This window comes from Mustela lutreola, chromosome 7, assembly GCF_030435805.1.
Source record: "Mustela lutreola isolate mMusLut2 chromosome 7, mMusLut2.pri, whole genome shotgun sequence".
NCBI classification, from domain to species: Eukaryota; Metazoa; Chordata; class Mammalia; order Carnivora; family Mustelidae; genus Mustela; species Mustela lutreola.
The window spans coordinates 116,449,756-116,472,617 of NC_081296.1; the positions used below are offsets into that span (position 1 = coordinate 116,449,756).

General features: G+C 38.8%; 1 protein-coding gene across 3 annotated transcripts in view; it reads right to left on the reverse strand.

The window, feature by feature from the left end:
- Positions 1-1,307: 1,307 nt before the first annotated feature.
- The window catches only part of PPP2R5E (protein phosphatase 2 regulatory subunit B'epsilon), a 148,099-nt gene continuing 126,544 nt past the window's right edge, over positions 1,308-22,862 (reverse strand). For 2 of the 3 annotated variants that reach the window (XM_059182271.1, XM_059182270.1), the window contains exons 8-14: positions 22,553-22,661; positions 20,868-20,921; positions 20,713-20,763; positions 18,468-18,587; positions 14,680-14,807; positions 12,479-12,580; positions 1,308-6,121 (exon numbers count right to left, since the gene is read on the reverse strand). In XM_059182271.1, coding sequence (XP_059038254.1) covers positions 6,022-6,121; positions 12,479-12,580; positions 14,680-14,807; positions 18,468-18,587; positions 20,713-20,763; positions 20,868-20,921; positions 22,553-22,661 — 664 coding nt within the window. In that variant the 3' untranslated portion in view covers positions 1,308-6,021. The remainder of the gene's footprint in view (positions 6,122-12,478; positions 12,581-14,679; positions 14,808-18,467; positions 18,588-20,712; positions 20,764-20,867; positions 20,922-22,552; positions 22,662-22,862) is intronic. The other variant, XM_059182272.1, reaches the window with a different exon arrangement.

The following is a 22,862-nucleotide window of genomic DNA, read 5'->3' on the forward strand; positions in this document are numbered from 1 at the left end:
AAACAGAAAATCTGAACATCAGAGTATGGGCAAGACTATAATCAGAGCCAATCAATAAATACTGACCAATCCACCAATAAATGCACGTATCTTATTGCAGACTTCAGGGCTTGGGGAGGAGCACGGAGCTATGCAAGATATATTGTTTTTAATCTGCCTTTTTAAAGAATAATATAATGAACACGTATCATAAAAAAAATTAAATTTTAATTTCCCCAAGCTATCCCATAGTTTAGTCTCAATTAAAAAAAAACACCCAATGTGACTTGATCTAATAGAAACCTACAGGATATGCTACTATATGAAAAATCTGGGAGACAGGAATTGGGATTATACATTTACTTTGCCTCCATTATTATAAATATTTGTTTACAGGCAGGAGGCAGTATTAGACAGATATTCCACTGAAATGAACTTAGATTTCTTTGAACTCTAAAAATTTTTTTGTTACCAGTTTCTTCTTATAACTTGCCAACAGGGTGATCTTCAGACGTTATATATGGTTACGTTTTGAAATACAAACTTGCTGAATTTACAAGGATTTTTCTCTCCCCAACTCTGGAGTCTAAGCATGCAACACTAACTCTACATAGTTCCAAATCTGATGTGATTTAATTAGCCAAGAGAGATCACACCTAAACAAATGCTTTAAAGCACTGATTAAAGACGACACTCCTCTTGTCACAATCACAGTGAGGTCTATGTCCCCTCCACTTGAATCTAAGCAGACCCTGTGACTGCTTGCTTGACCAGTAAATTATGACAAGTGATGCCATGAAAGTCTCTGGGCCCAGGCCTCAAAGAATTGGCAATTTTCCCTTCAAGTCTTTATTAGAGCAATCATTCTTAGAACCCAGTTGCCACCCTATGAGGAAGCCCAAAGAAGAGCCACAGGGAGACCCATGTCTTAAGAACTGAGGCCTCTGGCTGAACCCCAAGGCAACAACCAGCACTAACTTGCCAGCCCTGTGAGGGAGCCACGTTGGAAGTGAATTCTCCTGCTTCGCTTGATAAACCCAAGCTGACACCTGAGGAACAGAGACAAGATGTTCTTGCCAAGCCCGCCCAACTGTGTATCTGTGAACAAAACAATTAACGGCTGGGTCATGCCACTAAGTTTTGGAGTAGTTTGTCACACAGCAAAAGACACTGGACCACTCCCCAACATTACATCCCCCAATCATAAACTGGTTTTCTCACAAGCCTTGAACTCACAGCTAAACTGATCGAATCTCTGAGTCATATGGTTCAAAAGGCGACGGGGGTCAGAGACAACACAAACAAACACGCACAGCCAGGCGCCTGAAAACTCTTCACTGCTTCTTTATTAGGATGTACCCGCAGTACAGAACCTCTCACATGTCTGTGAAAGGGGAAGGTTACATTTCTCTTCAGGAGCACCTTCATTTTTGTTTCTGTTACCACTCGGACGAAAGTAAATCATTTTCAAAGAAAGACATTTTCAATTCCAAGTGTTTAAGACCCAGCTTGCATTTTGTTGTGTTTGAAAAGGAAGTAGCATATTTTAGCCAGAGCTGTAAGATTGTTTTGTGGCATTTTAACTTTGATGTGGATCAGAACTCTTCACTGTCTGGATGAACCAGTCTATAATTTTCATATGCAATTTTTCATATCAAAAATGTTTCATTTTTAATCTCTACCCACAAACAGATGCTCTTTGAAACACACACACGCACGCACACACACACGCACACGCACACATACACACAAACAATTAAATTTAAAACCAGTATGAACCACAGCATTTCTAACAGGGAAAATAAACTTTTGCTGCCCTCTCCTGCTAAAACAATGAAATACTAAAATACCAATAGATTTATAAAGCTAAAGCGACATTCTCAAACCAAAAGCAATGGATATGTCATTCTCATTATACCTTGATCAAAAATCAGACAACAACCAGAAAATGTATTGATAATATTTATATTTGAAAGTTCCCCATTGATACATGAGGTCTGGATTACAACTTATTTACAATAAGTGATTTCAAAAAAAAAAAACAAAAAGCCAAGGGAAGGGAAGGAAGAAGGAAAGGGTTTGGGGAGAGGGCGGGGAAGGAGGAGGGAGGGGGAAAAAGAGGGAGAGGGAGGGAGGGAAGAAAAGGAAACCTATATTCATAGACATCATCAAATGGGATGTTTATTTCCAAGAGATACTACTGCCGCTATCGTGCACAAGAAGCAGCACAAATTAACATTCCACTAGATCAAAATTTCCTCAACTTTCTCTCAAGACGCACAATCCTTTTAGGTTTTCAAAATTAAATACCGAGAAATATAAAACGCATTGCCAATATGCCTACTACAGATATCCTTCGCGGGTCATTCCTTAACTTCACTCAGAGAAGCAGCTGAGCCAGAATAGAAAAATAAAAATATTGATGTGCAAATAAAACACCACTGATCGTGTCTGGTGCCACCTTTTGCTACGGGTGACGTAACTTTGTGATCACATTGGTTATAGCATCAAAAGAGAGAAATCTCTTCCTTTCCTGGGCCAGCTCAGTGCACCTAATTAAAGGGAAAGAACAAAACGAGGGGGAAAACAAAAACAAAACAAAACCAAAAAAAAAAAAAAAAACAACACAAAAAACTCTGAACACTTAAAAATGCCAATAACATCCATACATCTTCCCTTTTCCCACCCCACCCCAATCCCCACAAAAAAATAAAAAAGCTTTTAAAGCTCTAAATATACTTTTTTTTTTCTTTCCATAGTGTGTTTGAGCCTAGGGCTATACATGTAAGTATAGCAGGTGCAATTACAAGCAGTTCCTGGCTCTGCACCCTGGACTGTCTCACGCATAGGAGGTACAAAATAAATTAAACCCTTCCATTTAGGCAAGCAAGCCCAAGATGAAGGAGCATAACCCTGCTTGTGAGTATCCAGTGGCATCGAGGGTATTATTTATTTCTTACTTTTTTTATTTTTTATTTTATTTTATAAAAAACAGATGTCAGGGAGAGCAAAATATAATAAGATTTAAAAGAACGAAAACTCAACACTGAAGGGAAACAACTGGGGACACTTGCACAATGAGAAAAGGAATGCATGCTTGATTCAAAGGAAGAGATGGGTCAGTTCACTCACATGGTTGTTCGGGGGCCCCTAACCCAGGCCCCAGCATCACTCTAAACCACAGGATTTGTTTTGTTTTGTTTTGTTTTGTTTTGTTCTTCCAAAGACACTCTTTATCCTACCCCTGAAACCAATATGGCAGGGATGAGGTTGGAGTGACCATCACTCACTAACTACAGTATTTGCTATTTAAAAAATATATTTATATATAGTTCTGGAAATGATGAAGCGAACAAAATATAACACAAAGATGCATTTGTCACAATGAACTCAAGTTGCAGCAACAGCAGAAATGTGGAAAAGGACAGAGGGAGAGAGGGCTGCTGTAAATGCAGCAAGTACAGCCTGAACTATGTCACATAGTGCAACGGTCAGATCACCTCAGTTATTCTGCGTCACCGGACACAACATGACGAACGTCACATTGTCACTTTCGGTTAAAAAAGCAAAGACAGTGTTTCTTCTCAGAAGTTGCCCTATACGTTTTAGACATATATTTATAATTGCGTCTGTAAATATGTCTAAAATTTGGCTTTGTTCTTCTCAGTTTGGAATGATCAAAATACAGAATTAACATCAAGGGTATCTGTGCAGTCCTCACCGTAACGTGGAGGTCAGGGAAAGGTGCAAAACGGGATCCTCGTCTTTCTCATTTCAAATGACTGCATTTCACGGTAATGGGCAGAGATATTTCATAAACCTGTGACTTTAATGTATTTTGTCTAAAAAGATGAATTGATGGCAAACAAAAGTTTATACTGTCAAAAACGTAATGCAGACTCAAAGCTAACGGGCTCAAATCAAAAGGGCTAAAGGAGATGATTTGTTACAAATTTATTTTTTATCTTTAGTGTTTGAACTTGCACCTTTGCTCCGGCACTTTTAAAGTAAGTTGTTTCATTTCGGCAGCCCCTGCCAGCTTCACACTGAATCCCCATTAATGCTCTTTAAAAAAAAAATCTCTTCATTCCATTAAACCATGTTGTGTTGGGTGTTACATATGACTCTTTTACTGCTGTTTCTTTTTCAGAATTCACATAGCCAAGTTTTTTTTTTTTTGTCTTACAAAGTTACTGAGATGACAATATCCATCCTTAGTGGACTTTTATGCACAAACTGTGACCTGATAATCCTGAAACACTTAATAGGGGAGAAAGGTCAGCGGCTCCCCCCACCACCTTTTCCTTGGAAACAATAAAACTGCATATTCTACTTTATATTTAAGTGGAAGGAAGAGAATATACAAGTCCATGTTGATATTATATTTCTATTAAGAGCAACAACAGTTCGTATGTTCATGTTTGCTACTATCACAATTCAGTACATGAACACAGAATCAGCTCTATGCCACGAATACTGCTGGAGGTGATGGTTTAGGATTATCAACTCACTGCTGCCACGTCCATAACAAGCTAAACCATCCTGAAAATAAATTCCAAAACATGTTATCTTTCAGTACATAATAACGCAACTGCATCAGGTACGTACATACTGGACACAAATTTCATCGGCATTTTATCTCCCCAAGATGTCAGATTCCTCTTCTAAATACAAAGCAGAGAGCCAATAAGGTATATGTATAATACAGCCCTAAATTTTGTTTTGTTTTTCATTTTTTTCTTAAACAATTTGGTCACAATGCACCTTTGATAGAAAAGCATTTTTAAACTTTATTATTAATACTCAGGACATTAGGGATTTCCAGATTTTTTTCAGTAGCATTTGTAGAACCACTTTTGGTAACAAATACAGTAGTTAGGAATACGCATCCAATTCAGAATGCATAGTAATGTTTATCCTGAATCCTTTCCGGCTAAAAACAGGGCTGGCGCTGTGATGAGATATAGAACGAGAATCTACAAAAAACACTGTAATATGTTTGTTTTTTCCCAGAGGCTACATCCTCTTTTGCTGGAATACTTTATAAATACATATTAAAAAGTAAGGCAACAACTCCAAACAGTCCAAGCTGTTTGCTCAACTCTCTTCCCAATTAGATTCGCAATCCTGGCAATCAATTTCATGGTTGTACTGTTTAGTGTTTGTCTTTCTTATTACAAAATGGTCCAAAAAGATGTTTTCTGACATTTCTCGAACATCTCTGGTGTGTGTGCTCAATGATGTATGCAACTAATACTGGTCAGGTACTGAAGCCTATGATGTCCCAGTGCCTGTTTTCAAAGGATTCAAGACATTGATTTGGATTCACCATAAATTGATGCAGGAATCCAAAATTCCCTTCCCTACTATGTTTATCACCTCTTTTCTTTTACTCCTAATTTTAAAACTAAAGGAGTACCAGGACTACCTGGTTACTGGAAAGATGTTCACTCCAGCCAACAAAACTTTTATCAGGGACCTTTACAATTCCTGGCCCCATTCCACATGGACATTCAACTCATGAAGATGTGCAAAAGGAAAAGATGTTAAGTTACAGTCAAGTTATCCAGAGGAAGATGTTATACAAACTTATAAGGAAATGACAGTCTTTTTTTTTTCTTCCATTACTATAAATACATTTAACAGCTTAGCAGAAAGACAAGCTAAATTTAAGATTGTTCACATTTGAAAATTGTTTCATACTCTCTGCTAAGGATAAATAAGGAACTCCTGATAATAGAATTTTAACATAGCAATTTCATCAACAGATCTTTGAAGACTGCTTTTTTGTTTTTTAAAGAGGGTTAGAACAATGATCATGTTTGCAAAGTTCTGAGAAGTCCATCTACTGTCCAAACTTTGGATTGAAGTCCTTATTTTTTTTTTCCATTACTTAGAGACAGGTATATACAGTGCTGTTGTAATAATGAAACAAATGTGAAATCTACTGCAAAGTTGCACAATACAGAAAACTGTTGCTCCATCTTCTACTACATAAATGTGTGACTCCACAGGTTAGTGATGTTGCTGTCATTGTTTCTGTTAAGTTGGAATTATGCCATCACGTCTAAGCCCTCTCTTTAATTCCAGATCCTCCAGTTTTTTCCACAGTTCTTCACGCTCTTTTTCTTTCTTTTTCTCACTGGGGAGAAAACGGAATATAAGATAAACAACTAGGAAAGTCAGAAAAGATTATCTAACAATACTGCCCCTTTGACATACTTTTCCCCCATGTACGTTTCACAAGTAGTCTTTGAAAAGTTTGGCATTAAGCTTATGGGTGTTTTCTCTTTTGGTTCTTCTCTTGCTTTTTTTCCCCCTTGATACTTACATGCACAGAAAAGAAGTATCAATGTACTAAGCAAGAGACGACAGGACTAATTTTAAGATTTCACATGAATAGCCCTTTATATATACTTAGCTTATTAATGAAAATTAACTTCAAAACAAAAATGAGGATCATTTCTACGTATCTGTAATCTTCGAGATCCAAAGACACATTAAATGATTTTTACACGGGATCTAGTTAAAATTTAATTTTCTGTCTCCAAATAGTTTCTCAAAAGGGAATGCTAGAGATGATACTAATACAAAGTCACAGGTCAAGAAAATACACTTCCCGTTTAGTATTCTATTTCCCTTACACTAAGTGTCTTAAACTCTTTAGCAGAGTCTTGTTCTTACTAGTATTAATAAACCACAAAATTCAAGTTATTTATTTTATACCTATATATACGACCAAATGAAATGTTCTTTTGTGATTTCAGTTTTAATGATCTGGAAAGATTGTTTACATTATTATGAATCAAATTTTTAATGTTCCAAGCCTTCAAATTTGGTTCAATATCAAGTTGACTAGCAATTTCCAGATTTTCAGATTTCACTGTCTGGTAAATTTGACTAAAAAACTGAATGTCCAAAATATGGTCAACAAATTTTATTTGTCAAGGACATTTTAGATCAGCATAGTTTTATAAAAGAAAGGATGTTAATTTTAACATCAACCAGGTAGAAAGTATAAAATAGAGGAATATATATTGACTATACTGTAAATTAAGTCAATTCCTATTAAAAATAATTTACTGCTGTCCTTAGCTTTCTCATACTGTGACGATCCACTAAACAGACTCAGATAATATTTCTGAATCTATAAATTCATATAATTCATGCCCTCTCTGGCATGGGGGATATGGTCCTTGTGCTACTTCACCCAGCAAGGAATTAACTTCAATTATAATACAATATTTACTTAGGAAAGCCCACATAGGTTAAGTAAAACATATAAATTCGTATAGTTTATCTGATTTACATACAATACATGCAATTCCAAAGCCTCATTTTTTTAATGTCATCACCAATTTATTAAAAAAATTATCTGAAATCGATATCAACATAAATTAATTCATCCACTCTCCTGAAAAAAAAATCTCTAGAAATACCTAAGTAATCTTACATTCCCATTCCATAAGTCAGAGGAAATACTTAATTATGTAAAATATAATAACTAATATTATCATTTCATAATTAATTATTTCGGCAATTCACACCTTGTATCCTGAACTAGTTTCAGAGATCTGGAATACAATATGCATAATATGAATTTCAAAGGCCATAACAATTTTTTTTTTTTGAATGGCCAATCTAAAGCATTTATTTCCAATAAGGTAATATCATTTTCTTTTACTATTATCTAAAATAATCTGCTTTGTTTTTCCCTAATGATTTCAGAACAGTACATTTAACCAACAAAAACATCATTTAGTAAACATTTGTTTAGTATTTTTATATAGTGTAATAACAGTTCCTCGGTTTAAGAATGTTCTTCTTGTTTGCTGTTTGCCTTTTAATTTTACATTTGATTTTTTTCTCAACTAAGTTGTATAATTTGTATTTGCAAAATCTCCTTTATTATACTTAAAAGGTCTTTTGCATCCCAAGATTAAATAATCATCTTCTCTATTATATTTTATGCTTTCCTTTTTTAAATTTCTCTTTAAATTATCTTTATCTTTTAATTTATGTAGGTATAAAATGTGATTTATGGGTCTAGTATAATTTTGTCCCATACGGTTAATCTTCCCAGAGCCATTCATTGGTTAATTAATTCCCATCCCATTAGTTTGGGCTCTTTATTTTTATTATGCACATACCTACACATATCTGCTTTGTTCAATTAACTTGCCATTTTTCCATCAAAATAACACTTTGAATTGCCAGCCACTTGGTTATGCATTTTAGTAAGTGAACAAGTTGTCTTTGCTATTCCTTTTTGGGGGCAAATTCTTGATGAAGTTTAGACTTTATTCTTCATATTCCCCCAAAATTCAAATGATGTTTAGGATTACATCATGCTTATAACTTGGTAAGAATTAACATTTTGAAAATCAGTCCTCCTAGCCCATTTATGCAAATCTTCATTTACAACATCTCTTAGTAAAGTTCTTTTCTAAGACTTTTCTTTATGGAATTGAAAGCTGAGTCTCATCTGGTCTCATTATACTGCTCTAAAGATGTCACCCCAGTCACTGCTGGAGACCACTGGGGTCTCCACTGGGGAGATCCACTTTGTTACAAAAGAAACCAACCTGCAGAGACGAGGAAGATTGTTGCCCCAGTAGCATTTGTTTCCCTAAAATCAGCTCTTCTCCGCCCCTAACAATTTTTGAAATGATTATCTATTGGGTAATTTTGACCCTGAAACATGATATTTTAAAGAGCAACAGGGACAAAATTAGATGATCCTCCCATCATTATGAATTCCAGATTCTTGACTGTAAGCTGTTTGGTTAAATTAATCATTTTTGGTTTCTTGGTAAAGGAAAAATACTAAGTCTAAATAAACATTATCATGGAACACTGACAACCTTTTCATTTGGATGGAAAAGAAGGTGGTAAGCAAGGGCCTAAGAACTTTCTTCAACTAAAACACAGGTTAAACATATATTAGGTTCATTCTGCCCTAATCTGAAGTTTAAATTAAGTGCTGACATCATGAAAACACTCCTCATCTTGCTACTGAAACATTTCAGTCGCATCTTTGATCAAAAGTTTTATGGCATTCAATAAAATTTATCCTGTGGGGCTTTTCTTCCAGATGAACTTTATGCTGAGTTGCTAAATATCTTTTATACTGACAACTTCATCTTCAAAAATTCTAAATATTTCTGAAATAGTTACTTGTCATCCCATTCTTTCCTACTTTTCTCTCTCCCTGTAGGTGGGAATTTTAAAGCTTAACCACACTGTCCTGCTAGGGATAGGGATACTGTCAATTCTCTTCCAATTTCAATTTCACATAGCACAAATGTTGGCATAGGTATCTTAACAGCACTAGTTATTCCACTCACTATTTTCAGATTTGTATAAAAATTTGATCTACTGCAGAGAAAGGGGAACCCTCCTACACTGTTGGTGGGAATGCAAGCTGGTGCAGCCACTCTGGAAAATAGCATGGAGATTCCTGAAAAAGTTGAAAAGAGAGCTACCCTACGACCCAGCAATCGCACTAGTGGGTAAAATGCAGTGATCCAAAGGGGCATGTGCACCCGAATGTTTATAGCAGCAATGTCCACAAGAGCCAAACTATGCGAAGAACCCAGATGTCCATCAACAAATGAATGGATAAAGAAAATGTGGTGTATATAGATATATATACTCACATACACACACAAAACGTATATATATACAATGGAATACTGTGCAGCCATCAAAAGAAATGAAATCTTAACATTTGTAACAACAAGGATGGCACTGGAGGGTATTATGCTGAGCGAAATAAGTCAATCAGAGAAAGACTTATCATATGATCTCCCTGATATGAAGAATTTGAGAGGCAAAGTTGGGGGTCTGGGGGATAGGGAAGGAAAAAAATGAAACGAGATGGGATCGGGAGGGAGACAAACCGTAAGAGACTCACAAAACAAACTGAGGATTGCTGGGAGCGGGGTAGGGGAGAGGGTGGTTGGGTTATGGACACTGGGGAGGATCTGTGCTATGGTGAGGGTTGTGAAGTGTATAAGCCCAACGATTCACAGACCTGTACCCCGGGGCTAATAATACATTATATGTTAATTTAAAAAAAAAAAATTTGATCTACACCGGAACACTTCAATTTGGTGCCATCTAGAAATAAACTCCTGCAGGTACTTCTTCTCTAAGAGCACCAAATAAATCCCTCCTTTCTCTTTTCCTAGTCTCACATCCAGGGAGAAGCCAACTGTCTATTCAGTACAATCTGCTATAGCTCATTTGACAAAATACTACCCTTACTTAAAAAAATCCTTCTCTCATTAAGAAAGTCCACTCACAATAAGTCGCTCTAATACACTAGATCTTCAGAATCAACTTTGCTCTGTCTATTCTTGGACCCCTTGGTCAACAGTCCCTTTTCTAAAAATTTGATCTATTTAGCTTAGATGATAAATGATCAGAAAACAGTTTTACCACTGAAATTCAATAAATATTAATTTAATTTCATTTGAATATTTTAGAAATAAGGTCTTCATTTGTCTTAATTGGACTCTACAGATTTTTATTTAATCCTTTTTGACTAGGATAATCATTATGGGTTTTTGGTTGCTATAAAGAGAAAGGACATTATGTACAACACACTCTTTTTTAATGGTATGCCACAGTATGAGAATGTGTTCTTTATTTCCTCTACTTAGATAACATTTTTAAAGACTTGAAGTTTGACACGAGGAGGGTTACAAATGTAATGATTAACAACACCTGTAAATATTTAAAAGTTCTTTAAATTACAAGTATGGTACAACATATCCCATAACTGATACTTATTCCAATATTGTATAAAATATCCCAACTTCTTCTGTCTATAGCTGAACACTTGCCAAATTCCATAATTAAATTGTTCTTCAATATAACCAGATCCTGGTAATTTTTGTTAAAAAAAAACAAAAATCACTGTGATAGTCCTTTACCCCGCCACCAAATCTTTTCCCTCATTGCTCTTTTTATCAGTAAAATGCAAGTAACACATGCAAAATCAGGCAAAGCAAAGAAGCAAGGCGACCACAGATAGCTTTGATCAGGAGGTTCAGCAAGGCCTTGGGTATGAACACTCATACACATCCCTGGGATCTTCTAAGTCCATGGTTTTGTAATACATAAAGCTGACATTTGCATCTGGATCCAAGCCAAACCAGAAGCCCAACTATTAACAAGCTCTCTAGACTTTCCTCAAGGTCGCCAAGTGTATCAATCCCATGGTCTGAATATTTGTGTCCTGTCCCACCCAAAATTCCTAGGTTGAGATCCTCACCCTCTGCATGATGGGCTCAGCAGCTGCACTTTTGGGAGATGATTAGGTCATAAGGTTGGGGCCCTCTTGATTGGCATTAGTGACCTTATAAAAGAGATCCCACAGGGGCGCCTGGGTGGCTCAGTGGGTTAAGCCGCTGCCTTCGGCTCAGGTCATGATCTCAGGGTCCTCGGATTGAGCCCCGCATCGGGCTCTCTGCTCAGCAGGGGGCCTGCTTCCTCCTCTCTCTCTGCCTGCTTCTCTGCCTGCTTGTGATCTCTGTCTGTCAAATAAATAAATAACATCTTAAAAAAAAAAAAATCAAGCTCTAGGCTTACTTTAAAAAAAAAAAAAAAAAAGAGAGAGAGATCCCACAGAGATTCACTGTCCTCTTCTATCACCTGAGACACGGTGAGAAGGGGCTGGCTAAGAATCAGAAAGAGAGCCCTTATCCAACCAGGCCAGGACCACGACCTTGGCTTCCTGCCTCCAGAACTCAGAGATAAAAATTTCTGTTGTTTAAAAGCTACCCATAACTTGGTGATATTTTGTTATCAGCAGACCAAACGAACCAAGACAACATCTTTTGGGAAGCTGGACATGTTGAACAAGAAATAACAAAGTTGAAAAATCATGTAAATGAAATCAAGAAAGGCCTTACTAAGCCATAAGTGTTTATGTAAAGAGTTCAACTGGTTTTTCCTTCTTTTTGGTCTCAAACATTTCAAGATTGCTAGAATACCAGACTCTTTACTTCCATATTCTTTTCATTGTCCTTTAAATCCTAATGAACTTGTGTTCTGGAGCAGTAAGTTAGTTCTGGGCCAAAGAACTAAACAAAAATGGTGCCTTACCCCTCCTGCTGCTGGGTAAATTACACAAGATCTGCCCCCAACTCCAGTTCAAATAAGTTCAGAATGGGAGTGAACCCCAAGGGCAAACCACCCCCAGGGGCAGGAAACATCCGGGAAATCTGCGTGACATGCCAGGCCCTTAACCCTGAGGCAGAAGAGAAACATTATGGAAAGGAAGGAGGAAAGTAGTCTTTCTTAAAATGATACTTTGTTACCTCCTGGCATGCTAATGAAGACACAGCTAATGAGCATGCAAAAATGAACATATAAATAAATTAAACTGTGCTGCTTAGGATTTCGGGTGCAATTAGGCAACTGCAGCAAAGAGCAAGGAAAGAACTCAACAGTTTTATGCACAGCTGACAAAAAAGCTTTAAAAAGTTACCGCTGACGATCTGACTTGTATGTGGCTGTCAGCTCATCAAACATGGTGCTGTTCATTTCCATAAATGCCTTCAACACATTGTACACTAGCGCCACGATAGCCCTGGGAAGCACAGAGAAAAGAGAACGTGTTGGTTAGTCTTATATAACGGGAGGTGCACTGAGAAAGCCAGAGCACCACCTGCGTCTAAACGAATTCCTTGTATTGCAGTATCTCCATCCCTTCTCCGTTGGAACAACTAGAAAGGACCTACGGTTCATTTCCACATCAAGAGAGTTCTATTCTTTACTATTCTAGGCAAGATATCTTTCTGAGGGGTTGACAGGATCAGAAAAAGAAAAATCTAATTTTGCCCTTCTAATTATTGGTACCCAGAATAGACTTGCCTGTGGGCACTTGTTAACTTCATTTAGTAAGAAGACAAGTATAAAAATAAAGCCACTTCACCCTAAAAAGGAGCACCTGTGCTAGGACTGACCTTAGAGACTTAAATTTGCACAGAATGCTTTATTATACTTATTTATTTATTTAAAGAGGGAGATGGGGAGAGAGGCATGGGGGGGGGGGCAGGGAGAGAAAGGGGGCAGGGGAGGGCAAAGGGAGAGAATGTAAAGCAGGCTCTACACCCATCGCAGAGACCCAGAGACCGAAGCAGGGCTTGACCTCACAGTGCTGAGATCATGATCTGAGCCAAAGTCAAGAGTTGGATGCTTGACTGACTGAACCACCCAGGCACCCCTAGAATTTTATTTTGAAAGTGATAATACACATAATTCATCAAAATCAAAACCTGTTCTCATGGTAACAAATAAGATATATGTTATTCATATAACCTCTGTAACCTCTGTAAGCTGGGTAGTTTACTACGCGTTAAGTTTCTAGTTGTGATTTGTTTCAGTCCATTCACGCCTGCTAAGTCTCCTTGCGGACCCAACACATACTCTGGTAAGGTGACTGGCAAGCTGGTGATGGATCCCATTAGCTGTGAAACAGCTAAATGGCCAAAATGGCAGCACATCTTTATCAAGAGGAAGAATAAACTCTTGACAACATGAGGACTGTGACCATGACAGGCTTGGTATCTTCCGACTAGACTCTAAATACTGCCCTTTGCAAAAATGTGCCTTACTACTCTTTGCTACAAACTTGCAATCAATGCTGCTGAAGAAAGCACTGGTAAGTTAGGCCATAGGAGAAATAAACTGTGGGTTTGATGCTTCCAAAACGTAAGTGTATTTGCTGTGTTGCTTCTGCCCTGTGCCCATTAAAAGGAAAACTTCAGCTCCCTTCTGCTGGGGTGAATGACCTTCTCATGGACAATGGGCGCAGGTGGGGAAGGGCCAATACAGCACACTGGGCAGTGACAAGACCCTCGCCAGAACCACTCTCTAGGTCCTCAAGACCTAGAGGAGTGGGTGACCTAGATGATGAGTCTTCACTGTTTACAAGTTCTAGTAACAAACTTTGGCAAATTTGGAGACAACATGAACAATGACTGAGTTGGCTTTTAAAAAATGCATCATGCTAAAATGCAAATCAATTCAAGCATGTTCCTCTTTACGACTCCTAAGTGTTTCCTTATCTTCCACTGGTGAAGGTGCACGTGCGCTGCACTCCCCTTTTTAACCCCATCTTCCAGCATCCTCCCCAAAAGATCAGGTACTTTAGCCCTCTCAGATTCACATGTTTCAGAACCTGACAGGTGACTGTTACATTCTGGGGCCTTCTAATGTGAAGAAGAGCCCCACACTACCGAAGGGCCCCCCCATCCCATCCACCTGCCGCATTCCTGTAAGACTCGGTTTGAGCATCACTGCCCCACCAATATCCACAAACCCCTCCTCTCACTCCAGAGGATCCCCAAAATAGTTCTGCTACATTCACAAGCAAATCAGGAACCCCTCGAGTAAACAGATACTTTACAAGACAGTGTTGTTTAAATGCTGTGATGTTCAACTATCTGCTTGTGAGTCTCCCTAACACTGGTCAGTGAATTTCTAACAGATGGGCATTTTCATGTATCTGTCTTTACCAATCGTTACCAGCATGCACGGCATCTGGCACATAGCAAGCACTCAAGACCTTTTATTAAGCAAAAGAGGAGCAGGGAAAGAGAGAAGGAAAGGGGAGAGAGGGAAGGAACGTGGATGGAGGAAGAATGGGAAGGGAGGGAGAGAAGAAGGGAGAAACTGAAAACCTACGGATTCCAATGTTCTTTTGAAATCCTATAAAGACTGGAAAACATGATGGGAAGGATGACATTGGAGTTTTCTTCTATCAAACTCATGATGTATTCATTATTCCAATAATACAGGGCCCTTTCTGCCACCTTTGAAAAAAAAAAAAGAAAAATAATATTAAGAGAGAGAAAAAGACTGATAAAGCAAAATCAAAAATCTCTCCAAACAAAAATAATTTGAAGACTGTTTTTTATATCATTCAATCAAATGTGAAGTTAAATATTTATCACACTTTACATTTTTGTGGATTTCAGTTTCAGAAAGTTCTAAAGTGGTTCATCAATTGGGGGAAGGAAAAAAGTTTTCCTGCCTATTTCTTTATGTCCTCCTTTTTATAGCGCCCATTTCATCTGATTCCACATTTTCCCCACCCAGCCCCTGAACTCCAAACAACTCTTTTCCACTTCTAGATGCACACTGCTGTCCGTGTGTCTTTAACCCTCTTATGGCTCATTTCTTTCATCCCACACACTTCCGATCACCCTAAGGGACCAGCACAAAGCTGGTATTTGGGAAAATCCAGCTGCTCATCTCTGGAGAACATTCTTATTCACTAAGCACCTTTCTTCTCTGGCCAGCCATGGGGCTGTAGGCAGAATGTGCCGTCCTCACCGCCATCCAGAACTAGGTGCCCTTGGGTTCACTGTACAGACAAAGAGGCTGAAGCTCAGAGAGACTAATACCCTCACAAGGTCACCCTGTTAGGAAGGTGAAAACTGGGACTCAAAGATGAGTGACCAGACTCTTTCCAAAGTTTATTTCCGGTCCCTTCCTTTGAACTGGGTAAGCCGGATGGGAGTCACTCAGTTTTTGGACTCAGAGACACTGACATTACACACAATTGCTTGCCATCTCCGATCCGTTTTTCTTTGACCACCATGCTATCCAATGGACTCTGTGATTTCAAAGGAAGACCTCAAAAAGAATAACCTAAACAATCTAAAAAGCAGTCAAATCGGGGCGCCTGGGTGGCTCAGTGGGTTAAACCACTGCCTTTGGCTCGGTTCATGATCCCAGGGTCCTGGGATCGAGCCCCACGTCGGGCTCTCTGCTCGGTGGGGAGCCTGCTTCCCTTCCTCTCTTTCTGCCTGCCTCCCTGCCTACTTGCGATCTCTCTCAAGTAAATGAATAAAATCTTAAAAAAAAAAATTTAAAAAGCAGTCAAATCAAAAATCTCATAAAAGTTAAGATCTCCTTTTAGAGATAGTTTTTAAAAGGGAAAAAGAAAAAAAGAGTGGCTTTGTTCATTCATCCAGATTAAGAAATTATGTTCTAATTTAATAAATTTAAATTAAACTTAAATTTAATAATTTAATTTAATGACATGGTACAAGATGTACCCACCAGGAGACTCTGAGAAATTAAGCCTTTCCACTTACATTACTGAACTTGTTTAAAAAAAAAAAAAAAATCCTGGGACCATGAGGCACTAGACCCTGAGAGTACAAAGAAAATAATCATTACTGAATGTTTACCCTATGTCAGGCACTGTGCTAAGTGTTTCACATATTATCTCATTTAATCCTCACAACCAACACATAGCGTAAGGACCATTATTTCCATTTGGCAAATGAGGAAAATGAGCCCAGAGTAGGTAAGCCCCTGCCTCAAGGCCATGTGTATCTGTTTGTTGCCATGCAAAATCACTTACAGAGAGTATATCAGTATCCAGTAAAGCCCCTTAAAGAGGAAAGGCACTGCTTATTTGCAAAGCAGAAATTAGCAGAATCAGGACAGAATCATTACTTTCCTGGGACCACTGTCGTCCTTGCGCATTGGTGTGATCTCTGACTGGAGACCTCTGACCCTGATGCCACACCGGGGGGGCAAGGAATGAAAGGCATGTGGCTACACAGAGTGTCACTTAAAAAATGTTTGCTGGCTGTGCCAACGAACACTTAACAAATGGATAAAGAAGAACCTTTTTACTGTCTTTTCTTTTGTTCTAAATGTTACTTTGGCCAAATAATTTTAAATTCTCTCTTCTTTTTGCTATGGATAAAACTGTCCCCTCCAATTCATCACTGAAGCCCTAATCCCCAATATGAGTGTATATGAGAGACAGGACTTTCTGAAGGTAATTAAGGTTAAATGAAGTCATATGGGCAGAGTCCTAATCCAACAGGCCTGGTGGTCTCAAGAGGAGGGAGAGGGAGATCTTCTCTTTCCTCACACACACACCAAGGAAGGCCATGTGAGGACACGGTGAGAAGGCAGCCAGCCATCTGCAAGCCAGAGGGAGCCCTCACCAGAAGCAGACCAGGCTGGCACTATGATCTCAGACTTACAGCCTCCAGCATTGTGAGAAATAAGTTTCTGTGGTTTAAGCCACATGGTCTATAGTGTTTTGTTATAGAAGCCTCCTGTGATCTGAAAGCTTCTGTCCCCAGAAAATTCATATGTTGAGATCCTAATCTCCCAAGATGATGGTATTGGTGGGCGGGGGCTTTGGAAGGTACTGAAGTCACAAGGCTGGAGCCCTTATGAATGGGATTAGTGCTTATTAAACTCCAGGGAGACCATTAGCCCTTCTGCCAAGTGAGGATACAAGAAAACCACAACTCAAAGGAGAGGCCTCATTCAACTGTGCTATGGCACCCTGATCTCAAACTTCCAGCCTCCAGAAACAAGAAAATAAATTTCTGCTGTTAATAACCCACCCAGTCAGCAGTATTTTGTTACAGCAGCCTGAGTGGACACAGCCGTGCTTATTAGACACTTTGTCTCCTTTCTAAGCCTCTGTGCATCATTTAAGCCTCCCTGGTGATCTTAAAAGAGATTTCTGAAAGAAAGGGTTGGGGGGGCTTCTGCTCTTTGCTTTCCACAATGTCAAACCTCCTGATGAAAACTGAAAAGTGAGGTAGACAATCCAGAGCTTGGGGAAAAGCCCACTGCTGAGTCTATCTCGTTAGCTGTGGGATTCTTTGCTACCAACGACAATATGAACCATCCTTCGAATCAGCAGGCAGTATATGGAGAGTTAATTTTCAAAGTCTGTGATTCGGACCTTCAGTTAGACTGCGAAAGGACAGAAAACGTGACCCGTTTTCTTTCACTCCAGATCACCCCCTTCCCTCCTGCGTACGTTCTGCAACAACAGCCCCAGTTGAGAAAAAGGTTGTCAGGTTCACTTCCCTGTGATGCCCCCAGTGGCCACAGGGAGGCAGAGTGGTGCCATGGAAGGTGACCAGCTTTCACAAGAAGCTACACCTAACTGACTTCACTCCCCAGGAAACTTGCGGCTCTTAAGCAAATCATTCTGAGTCTCGAAAACAGCAGGGTTGGGGGTGAGCAGGGAGGGCAGAGCCTCGTAGGATAATGTGAAATTTATAAATAAGGTATGAAAAGCATCTAGCACATTATATACGCGTGTTCTCCTTGCCTCTTAAGCTTTATTTTGCATTCTCTCTTATATTCTATAAATCCTACCAGTCCACCTCTTACTCAGCCATTTTATTGGAGACAAGTTATTTTACCACTTAAACCTTCGGGGTTCAAATCATAACACTCTCCTTGTAGAGTGATCATGAGCATTAAAGTTACTAGGCAGAAAGCACCATCAAAGGAGCTGTCATACTGCACATGTTCAAGACAAAGGTGGTTACGATGAAAATTATTATTGTATGAGAAAATAGCAAATAAAAAACAAGCAGCTAGTGCCCATGGCATGTCTTTCAATACAAATAAAACTTAACCAAATAACATCTGTTGCTCAGGCCACTGCGGTTCATCCTCTCTTTACTACTAACCTGAAAATGGGGGCTAGATACACACTTGGCAATTTGTTTAAACAAAGGTTCCTGAATTTTAACAAATTGTGAGGGTTCAATCACATCCAATATTTCTTCCAGCTCCCCAAGGAACATGACCTGTAAGTACATACAAAACACAAAATGTCAGATACTTCATGTAAAAATCCAAATGAACGATGAGAATTAATTAGAGTTCGTAATGTTTTAAGAAAAATTTACACCTAAAACAAAACAGGAACAAATTAGGCATCATCTTATGTTAGATGTTCATGTCACAAAGAGTTCAGCAGAGGGCACCTGTTAAGAGCGAATTCTCTATAGTTTTGAAAGTATGATTCTATTTACTTTGAAAAAAAAAATCCTCTACATGCTACATCTATAACCCAGAACAAGGGGCACTGACACATTGCAGTGGGGCCCCTGGGGAACAACAGCCATGTCTCCGTGGGGGCGCTCCTCTCTATTGCTATCCACCTGGCCATTTGCCCCCCTACTCTTATTTTTCAAACAGTGGGAGAGCAGCCTCCTGCATGGATGGACAGAAGTTCACGGTGGCACATGCAGCTATCTGCGAAATGTTTTCAGCCCCTGCTGTGTGCTAGGAGCTCTTCTAGGATGCATTAGTTAACAGAACACAGACAGCCGGAGAGACACAAATGAGCAGGTTCACCCATACACAGGTACCACTTTAAACCCAAGAGCACACACTGACCCAATCTGCACACGGACAAACGTGTGCACAACTGCTCACAATAAAGCACAATGAATCCCAGCCTCAGCGCATGGGTCTCAAGAAACAGAGCTCTAATTTTTTTTTTCCCCCCAAGATTTACCAATTTATTTTAGAGAGAGGGAGAGCGAGTGTGAGCTCACAGGGCAGGGGGAGGGACACAGAGGGAAAGGGAGGCAAGTAGACTTCTCTGCTGGGAGCCTGACACAGCTGATCCCAGGCCCCTGAGAACATGACCTGAACCAAAAATCAAGAGTTGGACGGTTGACTGAGCCACCTAGGCGCCCTGAAACAGAGCTTTAGGTCACAAAATGGAGCCAAGCCAATAGCACAGCCAACTGTTTTCAATATAATGGAAAACTGACAGAGAAATAAGAACCAGTTACCTATTTAGGCATTAAAAAAAAAATAATAGTAATTACCTTAGGAAAAAACTAGGCAATTAAAATACGAAAAATGACCATGTTTTCCTATCCTGAGGAACATCTGGATAGCAATATATAGCTTAATTTTGTCACACAGGTATTAAAAAATTAGATGACTTTCTGAAATTGTGTAAATTAGGGTTCTGAAGAATTAAAACTGATTGAGAAGGAGCATATTTCTGTTAAAAGTAATATACAGTAAGTAGGCAGCAGACCCTGGCCATTTGTCAACATATATAGAGAAGTTCTCCCAAAATTCTCTCCCAAATGTCAAACTGACAGATGACCTTTCTTGCTGGGCCATTTTCCACGTGGCCTCTATAGAAGAGTGAGTAAAGACATGGCATCCAGCGAGCCTCACTTCTAAGCTAAGACTTACTCCCAGCACGGCACATACTGGTTAGGTTTTGGCAAAAATATAAATAATCGTAGGTCAGAAATTTCCAGTTCTATGAACACCTGAAACTAAATGTCTGTAATATATTTTAAAACTGTACATCTCTATTATATTTTAATGTTGGGTATTTGGGCAGGTTGGGCAGGCAGCAACACCAAAGCCTCCACCCTAGGAGTGGTCACTAGAAAGGTGACTTTGATAAAGCTAGACAGCGAGACACATGACCACAGCCTGACTAGGGTTTCCCTGGGACTGAGCAGAGCATGATGGAAGTTCAGGGTTCAGGAATCACGGTGGCGGATTCCTAATCACTTAACACTTAGCATACCCAGGCAGGCTACTTAAGCTCTCTATGCTTCAATTTGAAAACTAGTAAAATGTGAATATTTACAGTCCTGCTTTAGAGAGATAAAACGAAGATTGGATGGGACGCCTGGGTGGCTCAGTTGGTTAAGTGTCTGCCTTCAGTTGGGTCATGGTCCCAGAGCCCTGGGATCGAGTCCCACATCAGGCTCCTTGCTCTGCAGGGAGCCTGCCTCTCCCTCTGCTTATGCTCTTTCTCTCTCTCTCAAGTAAATAAGTAAAATCTTTTTTAAAAAATGAAGATTGGGTGAAATAATGTATTTTTACACATTGGCTCAGAGGCTGACACTCTAGTAAGTTCTTAACACCGCAACATTAAGCACTTACCTCTTTTTGACTACATGTTTTAGGCCAAAATTTCATTAACCCCCTAATAACCTAAAATGAAAAGGAGAAAAAACAATGGCAATTAATTTCCCATATATACTTCATGAAAGGTAGTCTTTTTGAAGTTTTTTGAAATTATAGAAAAAAATACTTACTGGTTCTGTGAGTGAAGGATCTTTCTCCAGAAACTGTACTATGCAATACGCCAGCTGGAGAAACAGAAAAATGAAAGACAAAATTGGAAATGCTATATACTCAAAAGGACTCAAAAAACATATTAAAACTTCCTAAAAAGTTTCTAGACTCTGGTTTTAGTAACTTCATGTTCAATTCATTTTAAAAATAAAATATAAAATGAAAAAAAAAAGCTACTTTTTCAAGCCAAAGATTGACACTAATAACACCCCAGGGGAATTTTTTTTTTTAAATGAATACTGAGACATGAAGTATCCAGCTAATGAAAAGCAGAAATATCACAGTCAGTATATTCTGAAAGTATCTCATCTACATATGGTCTAAGCTACATCTCATGGGCTTCCCTTCTCTTTTTGCCAACCTCGACAGTACTGGGTTTTACTGTGTTTCTAGAAGAGACCTAGACAAAAAAAAACGTAGGCAGCACTTACTAAACACCCTGCTGACTGCCTAAAGTGGCCCGTGCGAACTGAAGCAGTTTCATGAAGAGACAAAAGGTTGTACCTGGCCACAGCTGGAGGAGGGAAGAGTTTTACATATGATGCTGGCTCATCTAGGTTAAGAATTCTTCTACACGCTCATGAAATGTGATAGCCTATTTCAAATACTAGAGGCAAGATTTGTAAAAGGGCTCGTAAAGATTTTTGGACAAGAAATCCACCCTTGCGAAACAACATTTTGATGGTGTTCTAAATTGGAAACATATGGACTAATTTTTCCTCGAAACACAGAATTTCACATTTAAAGAGGAACATTGCTCAGAAAAATGTGTGACATTTTTATGCAAACTCAAAACATTCCCATTGGTTTGGAAAACTAAACTTAAAATGCCACCACATCATTTATCTGTCCCCTAGTGACATGCTCACCACACAAGGCAGTGTCAGCACGGAAAACAGACTTGGGACAAGACAGAGTAGGCTTTTTAAAGTAATGGAGGCTAAAAATAAAAAGATGTGAAAATATTGATTTGTTGACTTGTGAGGTTGTTTATTTATGTGTATAAAGTGAGAAGGAAATAGTGAATTAACTAGGGGGCAAAGAGAAACTGATAGACTAATGCAAACGAGGAGATAAAATATTCCAGAATATTCTAAAATGATGACACATGTGCAAAGCTTTAAATCTGAAAAACCCATATATTTGATTGTATGTAACATGTTCAACATATAATTTTGTGAATTAGGCAGGTCCTCAAAGTTCTCAGGTAAAACGACTGAACAAATGCTCCTCCCACTTGAAAAATATTCCCATGGGGTGCTTGGGTGGCTCAGTGGGTTAAAGCCTCTGCCTTCGGCTCAGGTCATGATCTCAGGGTCCTGGGATGGAGCCCAGTATCAGGCTCTCTGCTCAGCAGGGAGCCTGCTTCCTCCTCCCTCTCTGCCTGCCTCTCTGCCTACTTGTGATCTCTGTCTGTCAAATAAATAAATAAAATCTTTAAAATAAAAAAAAAAAAAAAAGAAAGAAAGAAAGAAAAATATTCCCATGAATCTACTATGCACAGAAAAACAGAGCACACATTTTAATTTTCCTTGGGAGGCATTTTATATGAGTTTTTTTAAACTAAGGAAATATCAGTATCAACGAAACACTGAGTTTGTAAACTTCTAATATTGCTTCCAAAAGTAGTTGCATAAAATTCTACCTGGGCATGGAAGAGTGATAAGCTCCTGACAGTGTGTAAAGGGATCAACACTTTCACCAGAAACTGTTTGTGTTCTGCCTTAAGAGGTAAAGCAAAGCCATTGATAATACTAGGAAAAAGAAAAAGAAACATGAATTAGCAGCATGATCACAACCAACTCAACTGAGACAACCAGCTCCTGGAAGACCAAGTTAAATATGAATCAGTTTCAATTTGGTCCAAAACAGCCCAAACCCCACCTGGCGACATTCAAGATTTCTGAGTTACTTCAAAGAATACATTTAAGTAGGAAGGAAATTTAAGAAAATTT